At 49.5% G+C, this 20244-nt stretch overlaps 1 protein-coding gene across 3 annotated transcripts in view; it reads right to left on the reverse strand.

The window, feature by feature from the left end:
• Positions 1 to 18462, reverse strand: part of TERB1 (telomere repeat binding bouquet formation protein 1) — a 76681-nt gene extending 58219 nt beyond the window's left edge. For all 3 annotated transcript variants that reach the window (XM_077450717.1, XM_077450726.1, XM_077450709.1), the window contains exons 1-7: positions 18410 to 18462; positions 14694 to 14804; positions 13366 to 13494; positions 7854 to 7985; positions 7450 to 7510; positions 5021 to 5130; positions 4757 to 4879 (exon numbers count right to left, since the gene is read on the reverse strand). In XM_077450717.1, the coding sequence (XP_077306843.1) occupies positions 4757 to 4879; positions 5021 to 5130; positions 7450 to 7510; positions 7854 to 7985; positions 13366 to 13494; positions 14694 to 14804; positions 18410 to 18449 (706 nt within the window). In that variant the 5' untranslated portion in view covers positions 18450 to 18462. The remainder of the gene's footprint in view (positions 1 to 4756; positions 4880 to 5020; positions 5131 to 7449; positions 7511 to 7853; positions 7986 to 13365; positions 13495 to 14693; positions 14805 to 18409) is intronic.
• Positions 18463 to 20244: the final 1782 nt, after the last annotated feature.

Below are 20244 nucleotides of genomic sequence, written 5' to 3' on the forward strand. Positions count from 1 at the left end.
CAAAGGAGGGCAGCCAGGGAGACCAAGCAAATTGAGTTTTTTGAGGAGGGGGTGATCAACTGTATCAAAGGCAGCGGAGAGGTCCAAGAGTAAGGCCGCGTACACACGGGCGGATTGTCTGTCCAACTTAGTCCGCTGAACCGTGTTTCAGCGGACAATCCGCTCGTGTGTGGGCTTCAGCTGACTTTTTCAGCGGACTGTCTGACGAACAAAGTCTTACGGAATTTCCGTAATTTTGTCCGTCCAAACTTGGTTTCAGCGGACAGTCCGCTCGTGTGTAGGCAAGTTGGACGGACTAAGTATGGCGCATGCTCAGAAAGGGTTTACACGGCCGAAGGTTGCATTGCAGTGTATAGGACGTCGTTTTTCTAGTCCCGTCGTACGTGCTGTACACGTCATCACGCAAGCTTTCAGCGGACTGTCTGCTCATCGTGTGTGGTCAAGTCCGTTCATTCAAATTTTGAACGGACTGTCTGTCGGATTGTCTGCCGAACTTAGTTGGGCAGACAATCCGCCCGTGTGTACGCGGCCTAAGAGTACAGAATAATGACCGTTGGTTTTAGCTGTTAGTAAGTCGTTTGTGAGTTTTAGGAGGGCAGTTTCTGTGGAGTGCTGTGGGCAAAATCCAGACTGAAGAGGATCGAGAAGGTTATTCTCAATGAGATGGTCGCTCAGTCGGTTGTAGAATAAACGTTCAAGGAGTTTGGAGGGAAAAGGGAGTAAGGAGATGGGTCTTAGGTTGTTAAGATTGGTCGGGTCCAGTGAGGCCTTTTTTGGTATGGGAGTGACTAGAGCATGTTTTAGAGGGTTGGGGAAGATGGCAGTAGAGAGTCAGAGGTTGAAGATATGAGTTAAGGAGTATAGGATAGAGTCAGAGGGTGACCGTAGTATTTGAGAAGGAACAGGGTCCAGGGGGCAGGAGGTAAGGTGGGCATTAGAGAAAGGTTTATGACTTCCTCTGTAGTAGCTGGGTTAAAAGAGGGAAGTATTGAATGTGCAGGAGGACAAGGAGTGTAAGGTGAGGGAGATGTCTGTAGAGAGGAGATCTTGATACAAATTGTTTCCATCTCCATAAGTCACAAGTTCCCTTTTTGTCCCGCACAACTACTCAGCGGATTGGCTCCATGCAGAAAGAACAAATGTCCAGAAACCGATTCAGGTATTTTAGATCTAGAATAGGTCTGACATCCCCGTTCGGTTTTGGAACCGTAAAGAGATTTGAGTAGAACCCTGAGCCTTGCTCTTCTGGGGTCCCTTCTATAATTACCCCTTGGGGTAATAGACATTCTAAGGCCAGAAACAAGGGCCTCCCCTTTTCTGGATCTTTGGAGATTCTTAGGAAACGAGATGGTGAAAACTCCCGGAACTCCATCTTGTAGTCTAGAGACACCGTGGAGGCTACCCATCTGTCCTGAATCTCTTCCCGCCAGGTGCCTGCAAACTGCAGCAGCCTTCCCCCCACTCGGCCGAGTGGAGGCGCCTCTTCATAAGGAGGCTTTGGGGTTCTGTTTACCAGATCTTGGACCCCAAGACTTATTTTTTGACCTTGGGCTTGGCCTTGGACCTTTCCCCTAGTATTGGATTGGGGAGGCCGTCGCCACTGCCTGGACGTTGAGGCTCCAGGGGCTGGGGAAAGAGAACGTACATGGCACCTTAACCACGCCCCCCCCTCCTTTCCCGCCAAAACCATCTTAAAAGCGCGCCCATGTTACCATCATGGTGGCAGCTGGGGGCGAGGGGGGGGGGGGAGGAGACCACCCGAGGACTGTGCGGGACCCCCGGACTACGTGGGATCCCCCCTTTCCATTTATGTGGCAGAGCCTGCAGCAGGGAAGGTGAGCGGCTTCACAGACCAGCTTCACTGAGTGCGTATCCTGGATGGCAAGTAAGTATATACCAGGTATGTCTCTTACTCCCTCTAGTGGCGGAAACCAGGTAAAGCCCCATATACACTATCAGATTTTCTGCTGATTTTTGTCTTCAGATTTACCAAAACCATGTAGTAGAAGGGCCTGTCTGATTGCATACCAATTGAAACTCCTAAGGTTTGACCTCATATTATATGGGTTTGGTAAATCTGAAGGAAAAAGTCAGCAGAAAATCTGATAGTGTGTATGGGGATTAAGACATGCAAACAACTCAAAAGAAGATAATCCATAATGTGTATAATTTAGGATTGCCTTTACGTAGCTTATCCCCTCCGCAGGAACTGCTAAGAATAGACAGATCCAACCTTCACCCATCACGGCGGGTAACGTTGTGCCAACCTTCAGGGTTCTGGGTTCCTACTCACAGGATCCTCTTCCCTGGACCTGTAGAAGACTCTGCCAGCAAAACTTTTTGTGCAACTTAAATCTGTGCACCAAAGCGCTGGATCCCAGAGCCCAGTCCTCAAAGAGAGACATTACAGGCAAAACCTCAATTATTCTTTCACGAGGCCCGGGTACCGTCCATCTTAGACATATTTATTGGCCCGAGGTATGGATCCGGTTGTCTCGCTCCTAGACCCCCACAGAGACCATCAAACAGAGCTTTCTTCTTAGCACATCTTCAATGTGACCAACCACACCTTCATTTATTGCACTTACATAAATAAAACTTGCAAGAAAGCATGTCAAAAATGCCAAAAACGAAGACAAGTCCTCCTCCAGTAACCAAAATGGCCGATATACACACGCTACTGCGCTTGTGCGGCTGAACGTCGGTCATTTTGGTTACTGGAGGAGGACTTGTCTTTGTTTTTGGTATTTTTTACATGCTTTCTTGCAAGTTTTAAACTGTTTGTTAAGCCACTCAATGACATTCTTACAATCAGCTCTGCTACATTAAATAATGTCCCCAGTTTTTTTAAATGCCGCCGTGTACCTTATTTCAGAGCGCTGATGGGTACTCACGTGATCGGCCGCCTCTCGATCTGACAGCGAAGCAGGCGGGGCTGAGAAACTCCCACTTACATCAGCCAGGAGGAGGAGAGGAGAGAAGCGATCGGTCACATGAGCACTGATCAACCTTATGAAGTGAGGAACACAGCGGCAAATCTTTTTGAATACACATGCACTGGGGACATTGTTTACTATGGCAGAGCTGATTGTAGGAATGTCATTGCAGTTTGATAGCAGCAGGAGGGGAGCTGATCGACACTCACACAGCTGACAGGCAGGGAGGGTAGGGGGGAGAGGAGTACACAGGAGGGCTGCGGATGACGGAAGCACATAAACCACGGTGTCAGGGCTCAGCAGCCACAATAAACTGTGGTCAGTTTACAGGGGAGAACCCCAGCAGGATCAGCCAGGTGATACGGGGAGCCAAATGACACAGCACAACTACTGTGCTCTATAACATGCTTTAAGGGAACAAACATTTTATTTATGTAAGTGCAATAAATGAAGGTGTATTACAATATCACACTATGTTGAGCCTTTACTTCCTCCATGTCTTGGTCTGCTGAGAGCGAATTGGAACTGATCGGATTGCCAGACACATCTCCATTGTTATAAAGAGGTTCCTATGATGAGATTTGTTCCTTCCATGAGACTCACAATCGTTGCCTGATGGAGCGAACTTTGACCCCCCGGAGTGAGGGGGTCTCTGGCATTCCGGTAAGTCTCTGGTGTGGATCTTTCTTTGGCTGTCACCCCGGATATTCCTGGATTCCTTTCCACCCCACAAGATGTTATTGTGTGGGACTCTTTCCTTTTTTTCTTATACTCCCCTTGGAGGCGCACCGATTATTACATCTCACCGAGTATTTTAGCACATTTTTTATATTGATATTTTCACTGTTGAATGTGTTGCACGGTTATCACTTTATGACTATAGAAAAATATATGCGCTGCACTTATACAGTACAGGCGGTGATGTGCCGTGTATTCAGCCCCGTGCGCTGTGGTTACCCGCACCTCGCTGTGGGTGTGAACGTTCTCATGTGCTCAGTATATTCATCCTGTGCTCTGTGTGGTTCAGACCTCATACATTCTGAGGTTTTCATGTTCTCTTTGGTAACACAAACATATAAATGAAGAAATAATAACCTGAGGTCCTGCTGCATGCGCTGCATGTTCTAAATGATGCTGCACAAGTGTCTGGAAGCACCACACAAATCTAACACAACCTTCTATTAATATTACACTGACATCTCCACAATTTGTGTCCATGTGGGAAAGTGATTCTAATGGGGGTGGTTTCATAATTATCAATCAGCTGCTGCACCTGCGGGGCTCTAATGAGGAAAGCTGCTGGGCCTGCCTCTCTTTATCCGTGATTTCCTATTGGGGGTTTCTCACCAAAAATTACATTTGTGTTGCAGGGAATGCCCAAAATCTGACTTGTATCTTAGTGCCAGTCAGCCAATCACACAAGCAGGAAATGAGATTTCTGGGGGGTGGGGTTCTGTATACCATCTGTGTACAGAGCGCCTCCAGGTGGTCATATTGCAATTTCATAAAATTACAGCGGCTGCAGATTGATAAAGAAAGGTCATTTTTAATAACATTCAATTACAATGTGACTGGTGTACGATTTCTATACACTAGATTATTCTTTCTTTCTTTGCAATTTTTTTCCCTCACGAAAGTGGAGTTCCCCTTTAAGTGCCAGAGACTGACATGAATGGTGCCATATACTCAGTAAAGCTCCGCATCGTATTTTTGTATCATGAAAATCTAGAAAATGAACGTCTTCAATGACTGAGTGGAATATAAAGGTTGCGATGAATGTACCGCGCCTTAGCAGGGAGCAGAGGCTTCTGTTTACTTACGATTATTGGCCACAGAGAGACCAATCAGAGAGCAGACAGGTCTGACTATCTCGGGTTGGAGGGAGTGCTGCAGATATTTGTCTGCCCGGGGAAATGCTGAGGTGCACAGTTTTTGGTTCTCCTCTGGAAGAGAATCACAAATTCAATCAGTCACAGTTTAGGCATGGAAAAGTGAGCGGCGCTGTCATCGCCCTTCATGGGTGAATAATTCTGTTCATTAACATGTCAGGAGCAGGAAAGACACTGGGAAGGGGGAGAGCTTACCATTCTGAGGATTATTAACACAGGCACTCAGGGCGCTGCACACCGACAGCCACAGCTGGTACCGGGGGTCCCCGCTCTCCACCCGCGGCAGCATGGACTGCGCTGTTCTGCTGCTGGACAAAAAAGAATTACTACTAAGCAACAGCAGAACCCAATTCAAAGTGAACCTGTCTACAGTGTGAAGGCACCTACCTCATCCAAAGACATTCAATAGAAGAGAAGTAACGACTCACAAAATCCAAAGGCTGGTAGGGCAGTAAAATCCAGACCCAGGTGACAGGGTGACCCTCATAGGTAAGTAGTCAACACAACCCTGGCATCACCCAGACTCACCAGCTAACGTGTTTCAAGGAAGGAACCCTTTTCATCAGGCTGATGAAACGCATTAGCTGGTGAGTCTCGGTGATGCCACAGCAAACAAACACTTTAGACAGCCAAGGACCTCAAAGACCCTTGTGGTAAGTTTGGTGAAGACCCTTTTCTGTTCCAGCATGACTCCCCCCCCCCTTCCCCGGTGTCCAAAGCCAGCTCCATAAGGACATGGTACAGCTGTGCTCATAAGTTTACACACCCCGGCAGAATTGGTGATTTGTTGGCCATTTTTCAGAGAATATGAATAACACAAAAAACTTTTCTCTCACTCATGGTTAGTGATTGGCTAAAGACATTCATTATTAATCATCTGTGTTTACTATTTTTATATCATAACATAACAGAAACTACCTAAATGCCCCTGATCAAAAGTTTACATACCCCAGTGATTTTGGCCTGATAACATGCACACAAGGTGACACAAAGGGGTTTGATTGGCTATGAAATGTAACCATCCTCACCTGTGATCGGCTTGTAATTAGCGTGTGTGTATAAAAGGTCAATGAGTTTCTGGACTACTGACAGACCCTTCCATCTTCCATCCAGTGCTGCACTGACCTCTCTGGATTCTGAGTCATGGGGAAAGCAAAAGAATTGTCAAAGGATCTGCGGGAAAAGGTAGTTGAACTGTATAAAACAGGAAAGGGATATAAAAAGATATCCAAGGAATTGAGAATGTCAATCAGCAGTGTTCAAACTCTAATCAAGAAGTGGAAAATGAGGGGTTCTGATGAAACCAAACCACGGTCAGGTAGACCAACTAAAATTTCAGCTACAACTGCAGGAAAATTGTTTAAGATGCAAAGAAAACCCCACAAATAACTTCAGGTTAAATACAGGACTCTCTGGAAACATGTGGTGTGGAGGTTACAAGAGGCACAATAAGGAGACACTTGAAGAATGATGGTCTGCATGGTTGGGTCTCCAGAAGAAGCCATTACTACACAAATGTCACAAAGTATTACACTTAAAATACGACAAACAGCACGAGACAAGACTCAAACCTTCTGCCACAAAATCTCATTTGGAGCGATGAGACTAAACCTGAGCTTTTTGGCCACAACCATTAACACTATATTTGGAGAGGAGCCAACAAGGCCTATGATGAAAGGTCCACCATCCCTACTGTGAAACACGCTGATGTTTTGGGGATGTGTGAGGTACAAAGACACAGGAAATTTGGTCCAAATTGATGGCAGGATGAATGCAGAATACAATATACTGGAGGAACATTTCATTCATCAGCCAGGAAGCTGCGCATGGGACGTACTTTCTAACATGACAATGATCCAAAACACAAGGCCAAGTCATTGGCTACAGCAGAATAAAGTGAAGGTTCAGGAGAGGACATCTCAGTCTCCTGACCTCAATATCATTGGGCCTCTCTGGGGAGATCTGAAACGTGCCGTTCATGGAAGACAGACCAAGAATTTCCAGGAACTGGAGGACTTTTACCAAGAGGAACCATCTGAGAAGATAAAGAGCCTCATCCACAAAAGACTCCAAGCCGTCATTGATGGTAAAGGGGGCAATACACGGTATTAAGGACTGGGGTGTGTAAACTTTTGATCAGGGTGATTTGGGTAGTTTCTGTTGTCATTATGATATGAAAAGAGTAAATACAGATGATTGATAATAAATGTCTTCAGCCAAACACTGACCATGAGTGAGAGGAAAGATTTTGTGTTATCATTCATATTCTCTGAAAAATGGCCAAGAAATCATGAATTCTGCCCCCGGGGTGTGGAAACTTATGAGCACAGCTGTATAACCAGTGTCGTGTGGAGGAACTCCAGTGGCTGCACAGAAGTTTTTACTGAAATACTTTAATGGAGGAGTCTGATATGCGGTGTCCCCGTCACACTGTGCAAGCCAAGGTAAAATTGCTGCAGCCCCAATACATTCCAAGGTAGTAAGGCCACAGTATGAGTACAGCCCTGTCTGTCAGCATTGGTAGCATTTAGATGGGAGGTTGGGGGTGGGGACAGTACAATCAGCTCCCCTGGCACCGGGGTCATCAGGACAAATTCAGAGTTGGGAGATTTTCATGAACTTACCTGAAGAGAAGGAGAAGTAAGTCTATGCATCCGGATTCCCTCGCAAACACTTGACCGGCCTCTGAAATATTTAATGCAAATTACATTCTCAGCAACAATGACTTCACATGAAATATAAGAAGCAAACCATTCAGATTAAGACGTCTCGGTTGAATCTGACACCGGTGGTGACAAGTCCAGCAAGAGAGCAAATCAGAGTCTAGCTCGGGGATCGTTCCTTGTACGCGGATTTCCACAGGTGCAGATACCCATTTCTCTCTGCACTCACATACTGGATTGCAGCGAAATGCGTTGGATACAGACTGACCGCTTTACCATCTTTTGTGCAGCAAACAATGAATAGAACACGTGCACTGTACTCTGTAATAGGAGATTTTCTGGTTTAATAAGGAAAACAAACTTACTGTTATTAGAAACCAGAACTAGAAGAAGGAAAACTGATATCCTTTTAAAACTGACAGACGATCGGTCATCAGATAACACAACACTGACATCTTCAAAAAGCTCCGGAATGCACAAAGTCTGCTGGCAAAATACTGCAAAGAGACAAAAACGTCATTATTATTATTATTCAGGATTTATATAGCGCCAACAGTTTGCGCAGCGCTTTACAATATGAGGGCAGACAGTACACTTACAATACAATTCAGTACAGGAGGGATCAGAGGGCCCTGCTCGTTAGAGCTTACAATCTAGAAGGGAGGGTCAAGTTGAAACAAAAGGTAATAACTGTGGGGGAGATGAGCTGATGGAGAAAATGAAAATACAGTTAGGTGGGGGAGGGGTAGGCTTCTCTGAAGAGAAGTGTTTTCAGGGATCGTCTAAAAGCTAATAAAGTAGGAGATAAGCGGACAGATTGGGGTAGGGCATTCCATAGGATTGGGGAGGCTTTGGAAAAGTCCTGGAGGCGAGTATGGGAGGAGGTGATGAGGGAGCGAGAGAGCAGGAGGTCTTGAGAGGAACGAAGAGGACGAGAAGGTTGGTATTTAGAGACTAAGCTAGTGATGTAGCTGGGGGCAGAGTTGTGGATTTGCTTTGTATGTAATTGTTAGTATTTTGAATTTAATTCTTTGGCTGAGTGGAAGCCAGTGGAGGGATTGACAGAGAGGAGTAGCAGACACCAAGCGATTGGTAAGGTGGATGAGTCTGGCAGCGGCATTCATAATGGATTGAAGAGGCGATAGACTATGTAGAGATGAGCCAATGAGAAGGGAGTTGCAGTAGTCGAGGCGAGAGATGACCAGCGAGTGAATTAAGAGCTTTGTTGTGTGATTGGTTAGAAAGGGGCGTATTTCGGAGATGTTGCGGAGGTTGAGGCGGCAGGATTTGGACAGTGATTGGATGTGTTGCTTGAAGTAGAGTTCAGAGTCCAGGACTACACCTAGAACCTTGGCATGGGGGGATGGGCTTATGGTTGTGCCATCGATTTTGACAGTGAGATCAGGGGAAGGGGCATATGGGGGAGGAAATATTATAAGTTGGGTTTTGGATCGATTGAGTTTGAGGAAGTGGTGTGACATCCAGACTGATATATCTGATAGTAAATTAGTGATAGGTGGGGAGACAGAGGGAGTGATCTGAGGGGTAGAGAAATAGATTTGGGTGTCGCCAGTGTAGAGGTGGTATTGGAAGCCATGGGAGGCAATCAGCTGACCCAGGGAGGAGGTATAGGAGGAGGAGGAGGAGGTATAGATTGAAAATAGGAGAAGTCCAAGAACAGAACCTTGGGGGACCCCAACAGAGAGAGAAAGGAAGAGGAGAGGAGGAAGTAGAGTTGTAAGAAACGCTAAAGGTGCGGTGGGATAAGTAGGAAGAGAACCATCGTAGAGTACAGTCACAGAGACCAAAGGTGTGGAGTTTTTTGAGGAGGAGGGGGAGGGGGTGGTCAACCGCATCAAAGGCAGCAGAGAGGTCCAGGAGGAGGAGGACAGAATAATGTCGATTGGTTTTGGCCGTTAGTAGATCGTTTGTTAGTTTTAGGAGAGCAGTTTCTGTGGAGTGTTGAGGATGAAATCCAGACTGAAGGGGATGAAGAAGGCCATTATCAGCGAGGTGGACGCTCAGTCGGTTGTAGAGCAGACGTTCGAGTAGTTTGGATAAGAAGGGGAGCGAGGAGATGGGGAGCGAGGAGATGGGGAGCGAGGAGATGGGGAGCGAGGAGATGGGGTGTAGGTTGTTAGGATTGGTTGGGTCCAGTGAGGGCTTTTTAAGTATGGGTCTGACAAGTGCGTGTTTTAGAGTTGGGGGAGATGTCAGAAGAGAGGGAGAGATTGAAGATGTGAGTTAGAGAGTGTAGCATAGAATCATCAAATCATCTTCCTGCAGCACCTAGACATAGAATAATACACATTTCTCCACCGCATCTACCCCCCCGCCGGCTAGACTAGAATAATACAAACTTCTCTACCGCATCTACCACTCGCCGGCTAGACTAGAATAATACAAATTTCTCCACCGCATCTACCCCCCCCCGCCGGCTAGACTAGAATAATACAAACTTCTCCACCGCATCTACCCCCCCCCGCCGGCTAGACTAGAATAATACAAACTTCTCCACCACATCTACCACCCGCCGGCTAGACTAGAATAATACAAACTTCTCCACCGCATCTACCCCCCCCCGCCGGCTAGACTAGAATAATACAAACTTCTCCACCACATCTACCACCCGCCGGCTAGACTAGAATAATACAAACTTCTCCACCGCATCTACCCCCCCCGCCGGCTAGACTAGAATAATACAAACTTCTCCACCACATCTACCACCCGCCGGCTAGACTAGAATAATACAAACTTCTCCACCGCATCTACCCCCCCCGCCGGCTAGACTAGAATAATACAAACTTCTCCACCACATCTACCACCCGCCGGCTAGACTAGAATAATACAAACTTCTCCACCGCATCTACCCCCCCCGCCGGCTAGACTAGAATAATACAAACTTCTCCACCACATCTACCACTCGCCGGCTAGACTAGAATAATACAAACTTCTCCACCGCATCTACCACTCGCCGGCTAGACTAGAATAATACAAATTTCTCCACCGCATCTACCCCCCCTGCCGGCTAGACTAGAATAATACAAACTTCTCCACCACATCTACCCCCCCCCCGCCGGCTAGACTAGAATAATACAAACTTCTCCACCACATCTACCACCCGCCGGCTAGACTAGAATAATACAAACTTCTCCACCGCATCTACCCCCCCCGCCGGCTAGACTAGAATAATACAAACTTCTCCACCACATCTACCACCCGCCGGCTAGACTAGAATAATACAAACTTCTCCACCACATCTACCACCCACTGACTAGACTAGAATAATACAAACTTCTCCACCACATCTACCCCCCCCGCCAGCTAGACTATAATAATACAAACTTCTCCACCGCATCTACCCCCCCGCCGGCTAGACTAGAATAATACAAACTTCTCCACCGCATCTACCACTCGCCGGCTAGACTAGAATAATACAAATTTCTCCACCGCATCTACCCCCCCTGCCGGCTAGACTAGAATAATACAAACTTCTCCACCACATCTACCCCCCCCCCCGCCGGCTAGACTAGAATAATACAAACTTCTCCACCACATCTACCACCCGCCGGCTAGACTAGAATAATACAAACTTCTCCACCGCATCTACCCCCCCCGCCGGCTAGACTAGAATAATACAAACTTCTCCACCACATCTACCCCCCCCCCGCCGGCTAGACTAGAATAATACAAACTTCTCCACCACATCTACCACCCGCCGGCTAGACTAGAATAATACAAACTTCTCCACCACATCTACCACCCACTGACTAGACTAGAATAATACAAACTTCTCCACCACATCTACCCCCCCCCGCCGGCTAGACTAGAATAATACAAACTTCTCCACCGCATCTACCCCCCCGCCGGCTAGACTAGAATAATACAAACTTCTCCACCACATCTACCACCCACTGACTAGACTAGAATAATACAAACTTCTCCACCGCATCTACCACCCGCCGGCTAGACTAGAATAATACAAACTTCTCCACCACATCTACCACCCCCGCCGGCTAGACTAGAATAATACAAATTTCTCCACCGCATCTACCCCCCCGCCGGCTAGACTAGAATAATACAAATTTCTCCACCACATCTACCCCCCCCCGCCGGCTAGACTAGAATAATACAAATTTCTCCACCGCATCTACCCCCCCGCCGGCTAGACTAGAATAATACAAATTTCTCCACCGCATCGACCCCCCGCCGGCTAGACTAGAATAATACAAATTTCTCCACCACATCTACCACCCGCCGGCTAGACTAGAATAATACAAATTTCTCCACCGCATCTACCCCCCCCGCCGGCTAGACTAGAATAATACAAATTTCTCCACCGCATCTACCCCCCCCGCCGGCTAGACTAGAATAATACAAACTTCTCCACCGCATCTACCACTCGCCGGCTAGACTAGAATAATACAAATTTCTCCACCACATCTACCACCCGCCGGCTAGACTAGAATAATACAAATTTCTCCACCGCATCTACCCCCCCCGCCGGCTAGACTAGAATAATACAAATTTCTCCACCGCATCTACCCCCCCGCCGGCTAGACTAGAATAATACAAATTTCTCCACCACATGTACCACCTGCCGGCTAGACTAGAATAATACAAATTTCTCCACCGCATCTACCACCCGCCAGCTAGACTAGAATAATACAAATTTCACCACCACATGTACCACCCGCTGACTAGACTAGAATAATACAAATTTCTCCACCGCATCTACCCCCCGCCGGCTAGACTAGAATAATACAAACTTCTCCACCGCATCTACCACCCGCCGGCTAGACTAGAATAATACAAATTTCTCCACCACATCTACCACCCACTGACTAGACTAGAATAATACAAATTTCTCCACCGCATCTACCACCCGCCGGCTAGACTAGAATAATACAAATTTCTCCACCGCATCTACCACCCGCCGGCTAGACTAGAATAATACAAATTTCTCCACCACATGTACCACCCGCCGGCTAGACTAGAATACGCGGCTCCCCCGAGTGATGGAGATGTACCTTCTCTCCACCACATTTTGGCTTTGCCCCGTCATTGGGCGGTTTCGGGAAGAGGTTACACAATATCTCTCTATTCTCACAACCTTGCCAGCTCTGTTCACCATCCAGGTATGCCTGTCGGGGTTTCACAGAAGAGCGATCGAATTCAGTGACACGCGGGATGATGGTGAGCGGGGGTTCTTTGTTATGCCCAGTCCTCCTCCAATGGAAAAGTCCGATGGCTTGTGCTCTGACCAACAGGAAAGGATTGGTGAACAAGGCTCTCTATTGGGGGTGTCCTAGGAAGTCTGAGAAGCCCCCCCCCCTTTATTCTGGGTCTCCTATGCCGTGCAATCATATAGTGCTTGCCGAGATATGACCAGAGATACGATGGTACCAAACCCTGCACATATCTTCTCTGAATCCTCTATATCTGCTTCTGTGACAGTAATGCCGGGTTGAAAGCCTACTACGTGTTTTTTAAATGTTTGGTTGTAAAAAAATGCAAAAACTTAAATAAAAATGATTGGAAAAAAAATATATGGCTAAGGAGAGTCTTCTATTCTGAAGGGGGGGGGGGGTCTTCTATTCCGAAGGGGGGGGGGGGGAGTCTTCTATTCCGTAGGGGAGGGTGGGGGGGGGTTTCTATTCCGAAGGGGGGAGGTTTTTTTTTTCCGAAGGGGGGTAATTTGGGGGTGGTTATGTAACCATTATTGCTGCCTCCTGGGGGTAGTTTGTGACTGTTATTCTGTATATTTTTTTTTTGTACTTTATACTTTTAAAACACAATAAAACAGGATTTGCATAAAAAATGAATAAATACATTTTGTGCACAAAGCTGACAATCTGTAAAGTGAGACACGATTACCGCTACTCTCTGCCAGGACCCCGAGAGTGTAGAAGGAGACCTCCTTTAATGTCAGGTGAGCGCTGCACCTCACTAAACTCACGATGAAGAGTAATCCGCCAATCTCTCTGAAGTAATCGCAGGCGTCGCCTGCAGGAGATAAAACCGGAGTCTGAGATTCATGTCAATGTATATATTCATCGATTGAATAATAAATCTTTGTATAATACAATAACAGAAGTACTCTGCCACCCTCGTCAGATCTATATACCATCAGAGGTGTTTTGCTAGTTGTGAAGAGAAGCCCCCGTCCTCCATGAATTGCCCTTCTCCCTACAACAGAATGCCCCATCTTCACCCCTTCTCACCCGCCACAAGTGGGGCATGCTGTCCCTCGGGTCTCTGGATTCAGGTGAAAGGCCCGTACACCCCGTGCCCCATTCTGCTGGAGAGCCGCCACCAAAATGACCGCGTTCCGGGTGTCCCCCAACATCATACTTGAGCACGCTCAGTGTGACCGGTCATGGTGTCAGGGGGTGAATGATGCCGGGCGCTGGGCAGTGATATTTTTCACAAGTCTAGCTGTGGAGCACAGAATGGGGGGTACTAGTTATGTAGTGATAGGGGGCGCCCCAATACTAAAATGTTTCCTCTATTCAGAGATGTTCTTTTTATATCCTCACACCAAAGAAATGCACACAATGCCCCGCCCCCTATCCCAGTCACATGGCCTAAAACACGACGGGCCACCTAGAGGGAAACTAAATAAAGTGTCTCCCTGCCATAGAAGAGACATCCCCCACCTCTCCGGGGTCTCCTCCCTTATCTGCCCCACCTCTACGGGGTCTCCTCCCTCATCTCCCCCACTTCTCCGGGGTCTCCTCCCTTATCTGCCCCGCCTCTCTGGGGTCTCCATCTTCATCTGCCCCGCCTCTCCGGAGTCTCCTCCCTTATCTGCCCTGCCTCTCTGGGGTCTCCTCCCTTATCTGCCACGCCTCTCTGGGGTCTCCTCCCTTATCTCCCCCACCTTTCCAGGGTCTCCTCCCTTATCTCCCCCACCTCTCTGGGGTCTCCTCCCTTATCTCCCCCACCTCTCTGGGGTCTCCTCCCTTACCTCCCCCACCTCTCTGGGTCCTCCTCCCTTATCACCAACACCTCTTTGGGGTCTCTTCCCTTATCTCCCACACCTCTCTGGGGTCTCCTCCCTTATCTCCCACACCTCTCTGGGGTCTCCTCCCTTATCTGCCCCACCTCTCTGGGGTCTCCTCCCTAATTTTCCCCACCCCCCCTTGTCTGTAAATAGAGGAATCCGATTCTTCCTCCATCCACACTACAGACAGAGGACTTACTGTTATTCTGACAGATGGAGCGAATCGTCACCAACGTCTCCTTCTGCACCTCCGGATTGTCCATCTCATATCTCAGACATTCCAATAATAATTTCAGATCCGTCTTCATCTCTACATAGAAAACATGAGAAGAAGGAAAGATAAAAACAATACCGAGACATAGAAGAACCGAAACTGCTGTGAGGGGAGCGAGGACTCTGCTGTGAAGGGTGCGAGGACTCTGCTGTGAAGGGTGTGTGGACTCTGCTGTGAAGGGTGCGGGGACTCTGCTGTGAAGGGTGCGGGGACTCTGCTGTGAAGGGTGCGGGGACTCTGCTGTGAAGGGTGGGTGGACTCTGCTGTGAAGGGTGGGTGGACTCTGCTGTGAAGGGTGCGGGGACTCTGCTGTGAAGGGTGCGAGGACTCTGCTGTGAAGGGTGTGTGGACTCTGCTGTGAAGGGTGCGGGGACTCTGCTGTGAAGGGTGTGTGGACTCTGCTGTGAAGGGTGTGTGGACTCTGCTGTGAAGGGTGCGAGGACTCTGCTGAGAAGGGTGTGAAGACTCTGCTGTGAGGGGAGCGAGGACTCTGCTGTGAAGGGTGTGTGGACTCTGCTGTGAATGGGTGCGAGGACTCTGCTGAGAAGGGTGTGAAGACTCTGCTGTGAGGGGAGCGAGGACTCTGCTGTGAAGGGTGTGTGGACTCTGCTGTGAAGGGTGTGTGGACTCTGCTGTGAAGGGTGTGTGGACTCTGCTGTGAAGGGTGTGTGGACTCTGCTGTGAAGGGTGCGAGGACTCTGCTGTGAAGGGTGTGTGGACTCTGCTGTGAAGGGTGTGTGGACTCTGCTGTGAAGGGTGCGGGGACTCTGCTGTGAAGGGTGCGGGGACTCTGCTGTGAAGGGTGCGGGGACTCTGCTGTGAAGGGTGCGGGGACTCTGCTGTGAAGGGTGCGGGGACTCTGCTGTGAAGGGTGTGTGGACTCTGCTGTGAAGGGTGCGGGGACTCTGCTGTGAAGGGTGTGAGGACTCTGCTGTGAAGGGTGTGTGGACTCTGCTGTGAAGGGTGCGGGGACTCTGCTGTGAAGGGTGCGGGGACTCTGCTGTGAAGGGTGTGTGGACTCTGCTGTGAAGGGTGTGTGGACTCTGCTGTGAAGGGTGCGAGGACTCTGCTGTGAAGGGTGTGAGGACTCTGCTGTGAAGGGTGTGTGGACTCTGCTGTGAAGGGTGCGGGGACTCTGCTGTGAAGGGTGCGGGGACTCTGCTGTGAAGGGTGTGTGGACTCTGCTGTGAAGGGTGTGTGGACTCTGCTGTGAAGGGTGTGTGGACTCTGCTGTGAAGGGTGCGAGGACTCTGCTGTGAAGGGTGCGAGGACTCTGCTGAGAAGGGTGTGAAGACTCTGCTGTGAGGGGAGCGAGGACTCTGCTGTGAAGGGTGTGTGGACTCTGCTGTGAAGGGTGCGAGGACTCTGCTGTGAAGGGTGTGTGGACTCTGCTGTGAAGGGTGCGAGGACTCTGCTGTGAAGGGTGTGTGGACTCTGCTGTGAAGGGTGTGAGGACTCTGCTGTGAAGGGTGTGTGGACTCTGCTGTGAAGGGTGTGAGGACTCTGCTGTGAAGGGTGTGTGGACTCTGCTGTGAAGGGTGTGAGGACTCTGCTGTGAAGGGTGTGTGGACTCTGCTGTGAAGGGTGTGTGGACTCTGCTGTGAAGGGTGCGAGGACTCTGCTGTGAAGGGTGTGTGGACTCTGCTGTGAAGGGTGTGAGGACTCTGCTGTGAAGGGTGCGGGGACTCTGCTGTGAAGGGTGTGAGGACTCTGCTGTGAAGGGTGCGGGGACTCTGCTGTGAAGGGCGCACAGACTCTGCTGTGAAGGGTGCGGGGACTCTGCTGTGAAGGGTGTGAGGACTCTGCTGTGAAGGGTGCGGGGACTCTGCTGTGAGGGGAGCGAGGACTCTGCTGTGAAGGGTGTGTGGACTCTGCTGTGAAGGGTGCGAGGACTCTGCTGTGAAGGGTGTGTGGACTCTGCTGTGAAGGGTGCGAGGACTCTGCTGTGAAGGGTGTGTGGACTCTGCTGTGAAGGGTGTGAGGACTCTGCTGTGAAGGGTGCGGGGACTCTGCTGTGAAGGGTGTGAGGACTCTGCTGTGAAGGGTGCGGGGACTCTGCTGTGAAGGGCGCACAGACTCTGCTGTGAAGGGTGCGGGGACTCTGCTGTGAAGGGTGTGAGGACTCTGCTGTGAAGGGTGCGGGGACTCTGCTGTGAAGGGCGCACAGACTCTGCTGTGAAGGGTGCGCAGACAGAACAGGTCACACATTTAGGTGAGGCCGTTGTGAGAACAGGATAGTTTTTTTAAGGGGGACTCTGCCTTTGTGGCCCCTGAGTGTCGGATTGGGAGTTCTCTGATCACCTTATGCTGTCTGTTATTCTCAATGCTTCAGATATAAAGGAAGGGTATGTGGAGGATGAATTCGGCTCGGCTGGATGACGAGGAGGTAAGAAAACCTTTTGAGGATATTTTCAGGCTCAGGTAACCATCCTGGATTCCGGCAGAAGTAAGTCGGAGTGGCGGGATCTTGCCAAACGCCGGATTATTGGGTTTTTCAAGGCCATAGGAAAAAGGAAACCCCTTGGTAAGTACATTGCCTGGCAGCGGCTGCTGCGGTTGTTGGACCAAGGGATAGTACGGCTCTTTGACGAAATCCAGGTCAGGGATCCTGGAGGTCTCAAAGTCTTTTTATGAGGATCTTCTGGGGCAGAAGTTCCTCTATCGGGCAAAGATGTCGTTTTCTGGATTCTGCACCGGGTCTGGGAAATAACATTCCGCTGGCAAGTTTGATGGGAGAAACCACAGCAGAAGGTTGGGCCCTTCAGGGTTGGATGGGGGGTGGCCCAGGGGTATTCGCAATCGACCCCTTCATCAGAAGACTAGAGAGCGGACCGTTGTGCGGGGTGCCAGTGGGCATTACTGGGGAGCCCCCTTGGGGGTTGTAGGCTATGCTGATGAGGTTTCTGTCTCTGGGACAGAGGAGGCGCGGGAGGTGGTCTCAGCCATAGAGCAGTATTCCGAGGCATCAGAAAGGTCACCCGTGATAAAAGTGACGTCTTTTGGATGAGCGAGGGAGGTGAAAGCTTTGCACTTCCGGACACCTTCCCAAGGCCTCAGCAGACAAAGTATTAGGCATCGGGATTGGCCCCGATGATTACGGTAAGTCAATTTGGGAAGTCGGGCTGAATGATGCTGATGTCATAGTGAGATGCTGAAAGGGGCGGCGGCTCTCCTTGAGGGAAAGGGTGGACTTGATTAAGACCAACCTGATTCCTACCTTTCTGTATGTCAGCTTTGTTTGCTTCTTGCCAGAGTCCTTCTATACCGGGATTTATAGTTTTCTTCCAATTATTATGTTTAGTCGTATATACAATATGTTATGCACACATAAACTTTTCTTTTTTTTTGTATTTTTGTAAAAAAAAAAAAAAAAAAGTTGAGATGCGTTTCTTGCTTGCAAAATTCTCAAAATAAAAAATTGCCAACTCAATAGTGAACCCTACGGACAAAGACTGTGGGGTCATTAAAGGTCATGTTTGTGCAAAGGCAGGCGTCCCAATACTTTTGGTAATATAGTGTGTGTAAAAGCAGGTGTCCCAATACTTTTGGTAATATAGTGTGTGTAAAGGCAGGTGTCCCAATACTTTTGGTAATATAGTGTGTGTATTCAAGCACTGAGAGAGAAGTAACTATAATCTCACCAAATGAGCACAGCGCTCCCCCAGACCGGTGCGCTTCCATCACATTCCTCTGGATGAGCTGAAACAACACAGACCAATCATATGAATATCGGTGAAGATAAACATGATACCTATAGGGGGGCCACTCTGTGCAGAGTATACAGTATATATACACACCACCCTGCACTTCCACCTAGGGGGCGCTGAGTGCTGCGGTGATTAGTGACAGCAGAAGCCCATGAGCGGGTAGCGGTGTCCTGCCAAAAACTGTCCCCCATCGGATAGTGTCCGCCCCGTACTGCGCAGGCGCAGCGCTTGTACAGTACGGAGGACAAGGAGACCCTGAAAGTCTCCAAAGAGCTGCGCCTGCGCACTGAGTCCGGGTTGAAGCCGCGCTTCGGGCATGACCTCCCTTCACTCGCCACGCCCTCGCCGCGTTTCAGGGCACAGCCTCCCTTCGCTCGCCGCGCTTCGGGCATGCCTCACTTCACTCGCCTCACTTCGCTCGCCTCCAGCACGGCCTCGCTCGCCATGCTTTGGGCATGGACTCCCTTCGCTTGCTACGCTTCATCCATGACCTCGCTCGCCACGCTTCGGGCATGACCTCCCTTCGCTCGCCACGCCCTCGCCGCGTTTCAGGGCACAGCCTCCCTTCGCTCGCCGTGCTTCGGGCATGCCTCACTTCACTCGCCTCACTTCGCTCGCCTCCGGCACGGCCTCGCTCGCCATGCTTTGGGCATGGACTCCCTTCGCTTGCTACGCTTCATCCATGACCTCGCTTGCCAAGCTTCGGGCATGACCTCCCTTCACTCGCCACGCTTCTGCCACTGCCTCGCTTCGCTTGCCATGCTTCGGGCACGGCCACGCTCACCACGCTTCGGGCACGGCCACGCTCACCACGCTTCGGGCACGGCCTCGCTTCGCTCTGCAATTTTTTATTCTAACTCTATGTCCTCTTGGATGGTGGGGCTTGAACCTGGACTCCGTTCATCTTCGGTGACTTTTGGCGTCTCCTTGTCCTCCGTAATGTGCCTGCGCACTACAGGGCGGACACTATCTGACGGGGGACGGTATTCATCACAACACCGGCCAATGGATGTCCTCTGTCTAGAAGAGAGGCAGGATGGAGCTCTGCCCATGTAAACAATGCAGAGCTCTGTCCTGTCAGCGGGGGATGTGCAAAGCAGGGAATAAAATAAATCAATCACATCCCTTAGTGGAAGCAGCACACAAAAACACCGGCTAGGCACACTTTTAACCCTTTAAACACCCCTGATGTTAACCCCTTCCCTGCCAGTGTCATTAGTACAGTGACAGTGTATAGGTTTAGCACTGATCACTGTATAAGTGTCACCGATCCCCAAAAAAGTCTGTTAGTGTCAGATTGTCTACCGCAATGTCACAGTCCCGCCAGAAGTTCCTGTTCACAGCCATTACTAGTATAAAAAATAAAAGTTAAAAAAGGAGGGGTTGATCAGGCCTCTGTTTATTCCTCTATGGATGGAATCAGCTGACCTCCAGGGTCACGTGGGGTGATCAGACACCGGAAGTGACAGGTTGCCTAGTCACCAAACATGACCCCCCCAGTCCTTTTCACACAGATCTCCCCTCCCCTGCCACGCTGGGATTTGTAGTACCACACAGAGGACCCGCCCATATCACACACCGCCATCCCACAGGCTCCTCTCCCGCTCTTCCCGCCGGAAGTAGAAAGGAACGGCACTTCCGCCGACGTCACCAACACCCGCGGGCTTTGATTGGCTAGAGAGACGCGGGGGAGGGGAAAGATCGGCCAAGCTGACAGGAGGGGCTTGCGGAGAGGGGCGGGAAGAAAGGTGATTGGATGTGAGCAGGCT

This window comes from Lithobates pipiens, unplaced genomic scaffold (genome assembly GCF_037356315.1).
Source record: "Lithobates pipiens isolate NorthernLeopardFrog02 unplaced genomic scaffold, aLitPip1_a1.2 Scaffold_10, whole genome shotgun sequence".
In the NCBI taxonomy this organism is placed as follows: Eukaryota; Metazoa; Chordata; class Amphibia; order Anura; family Ranidae; genus Lithobates; species Lithobates pipiens.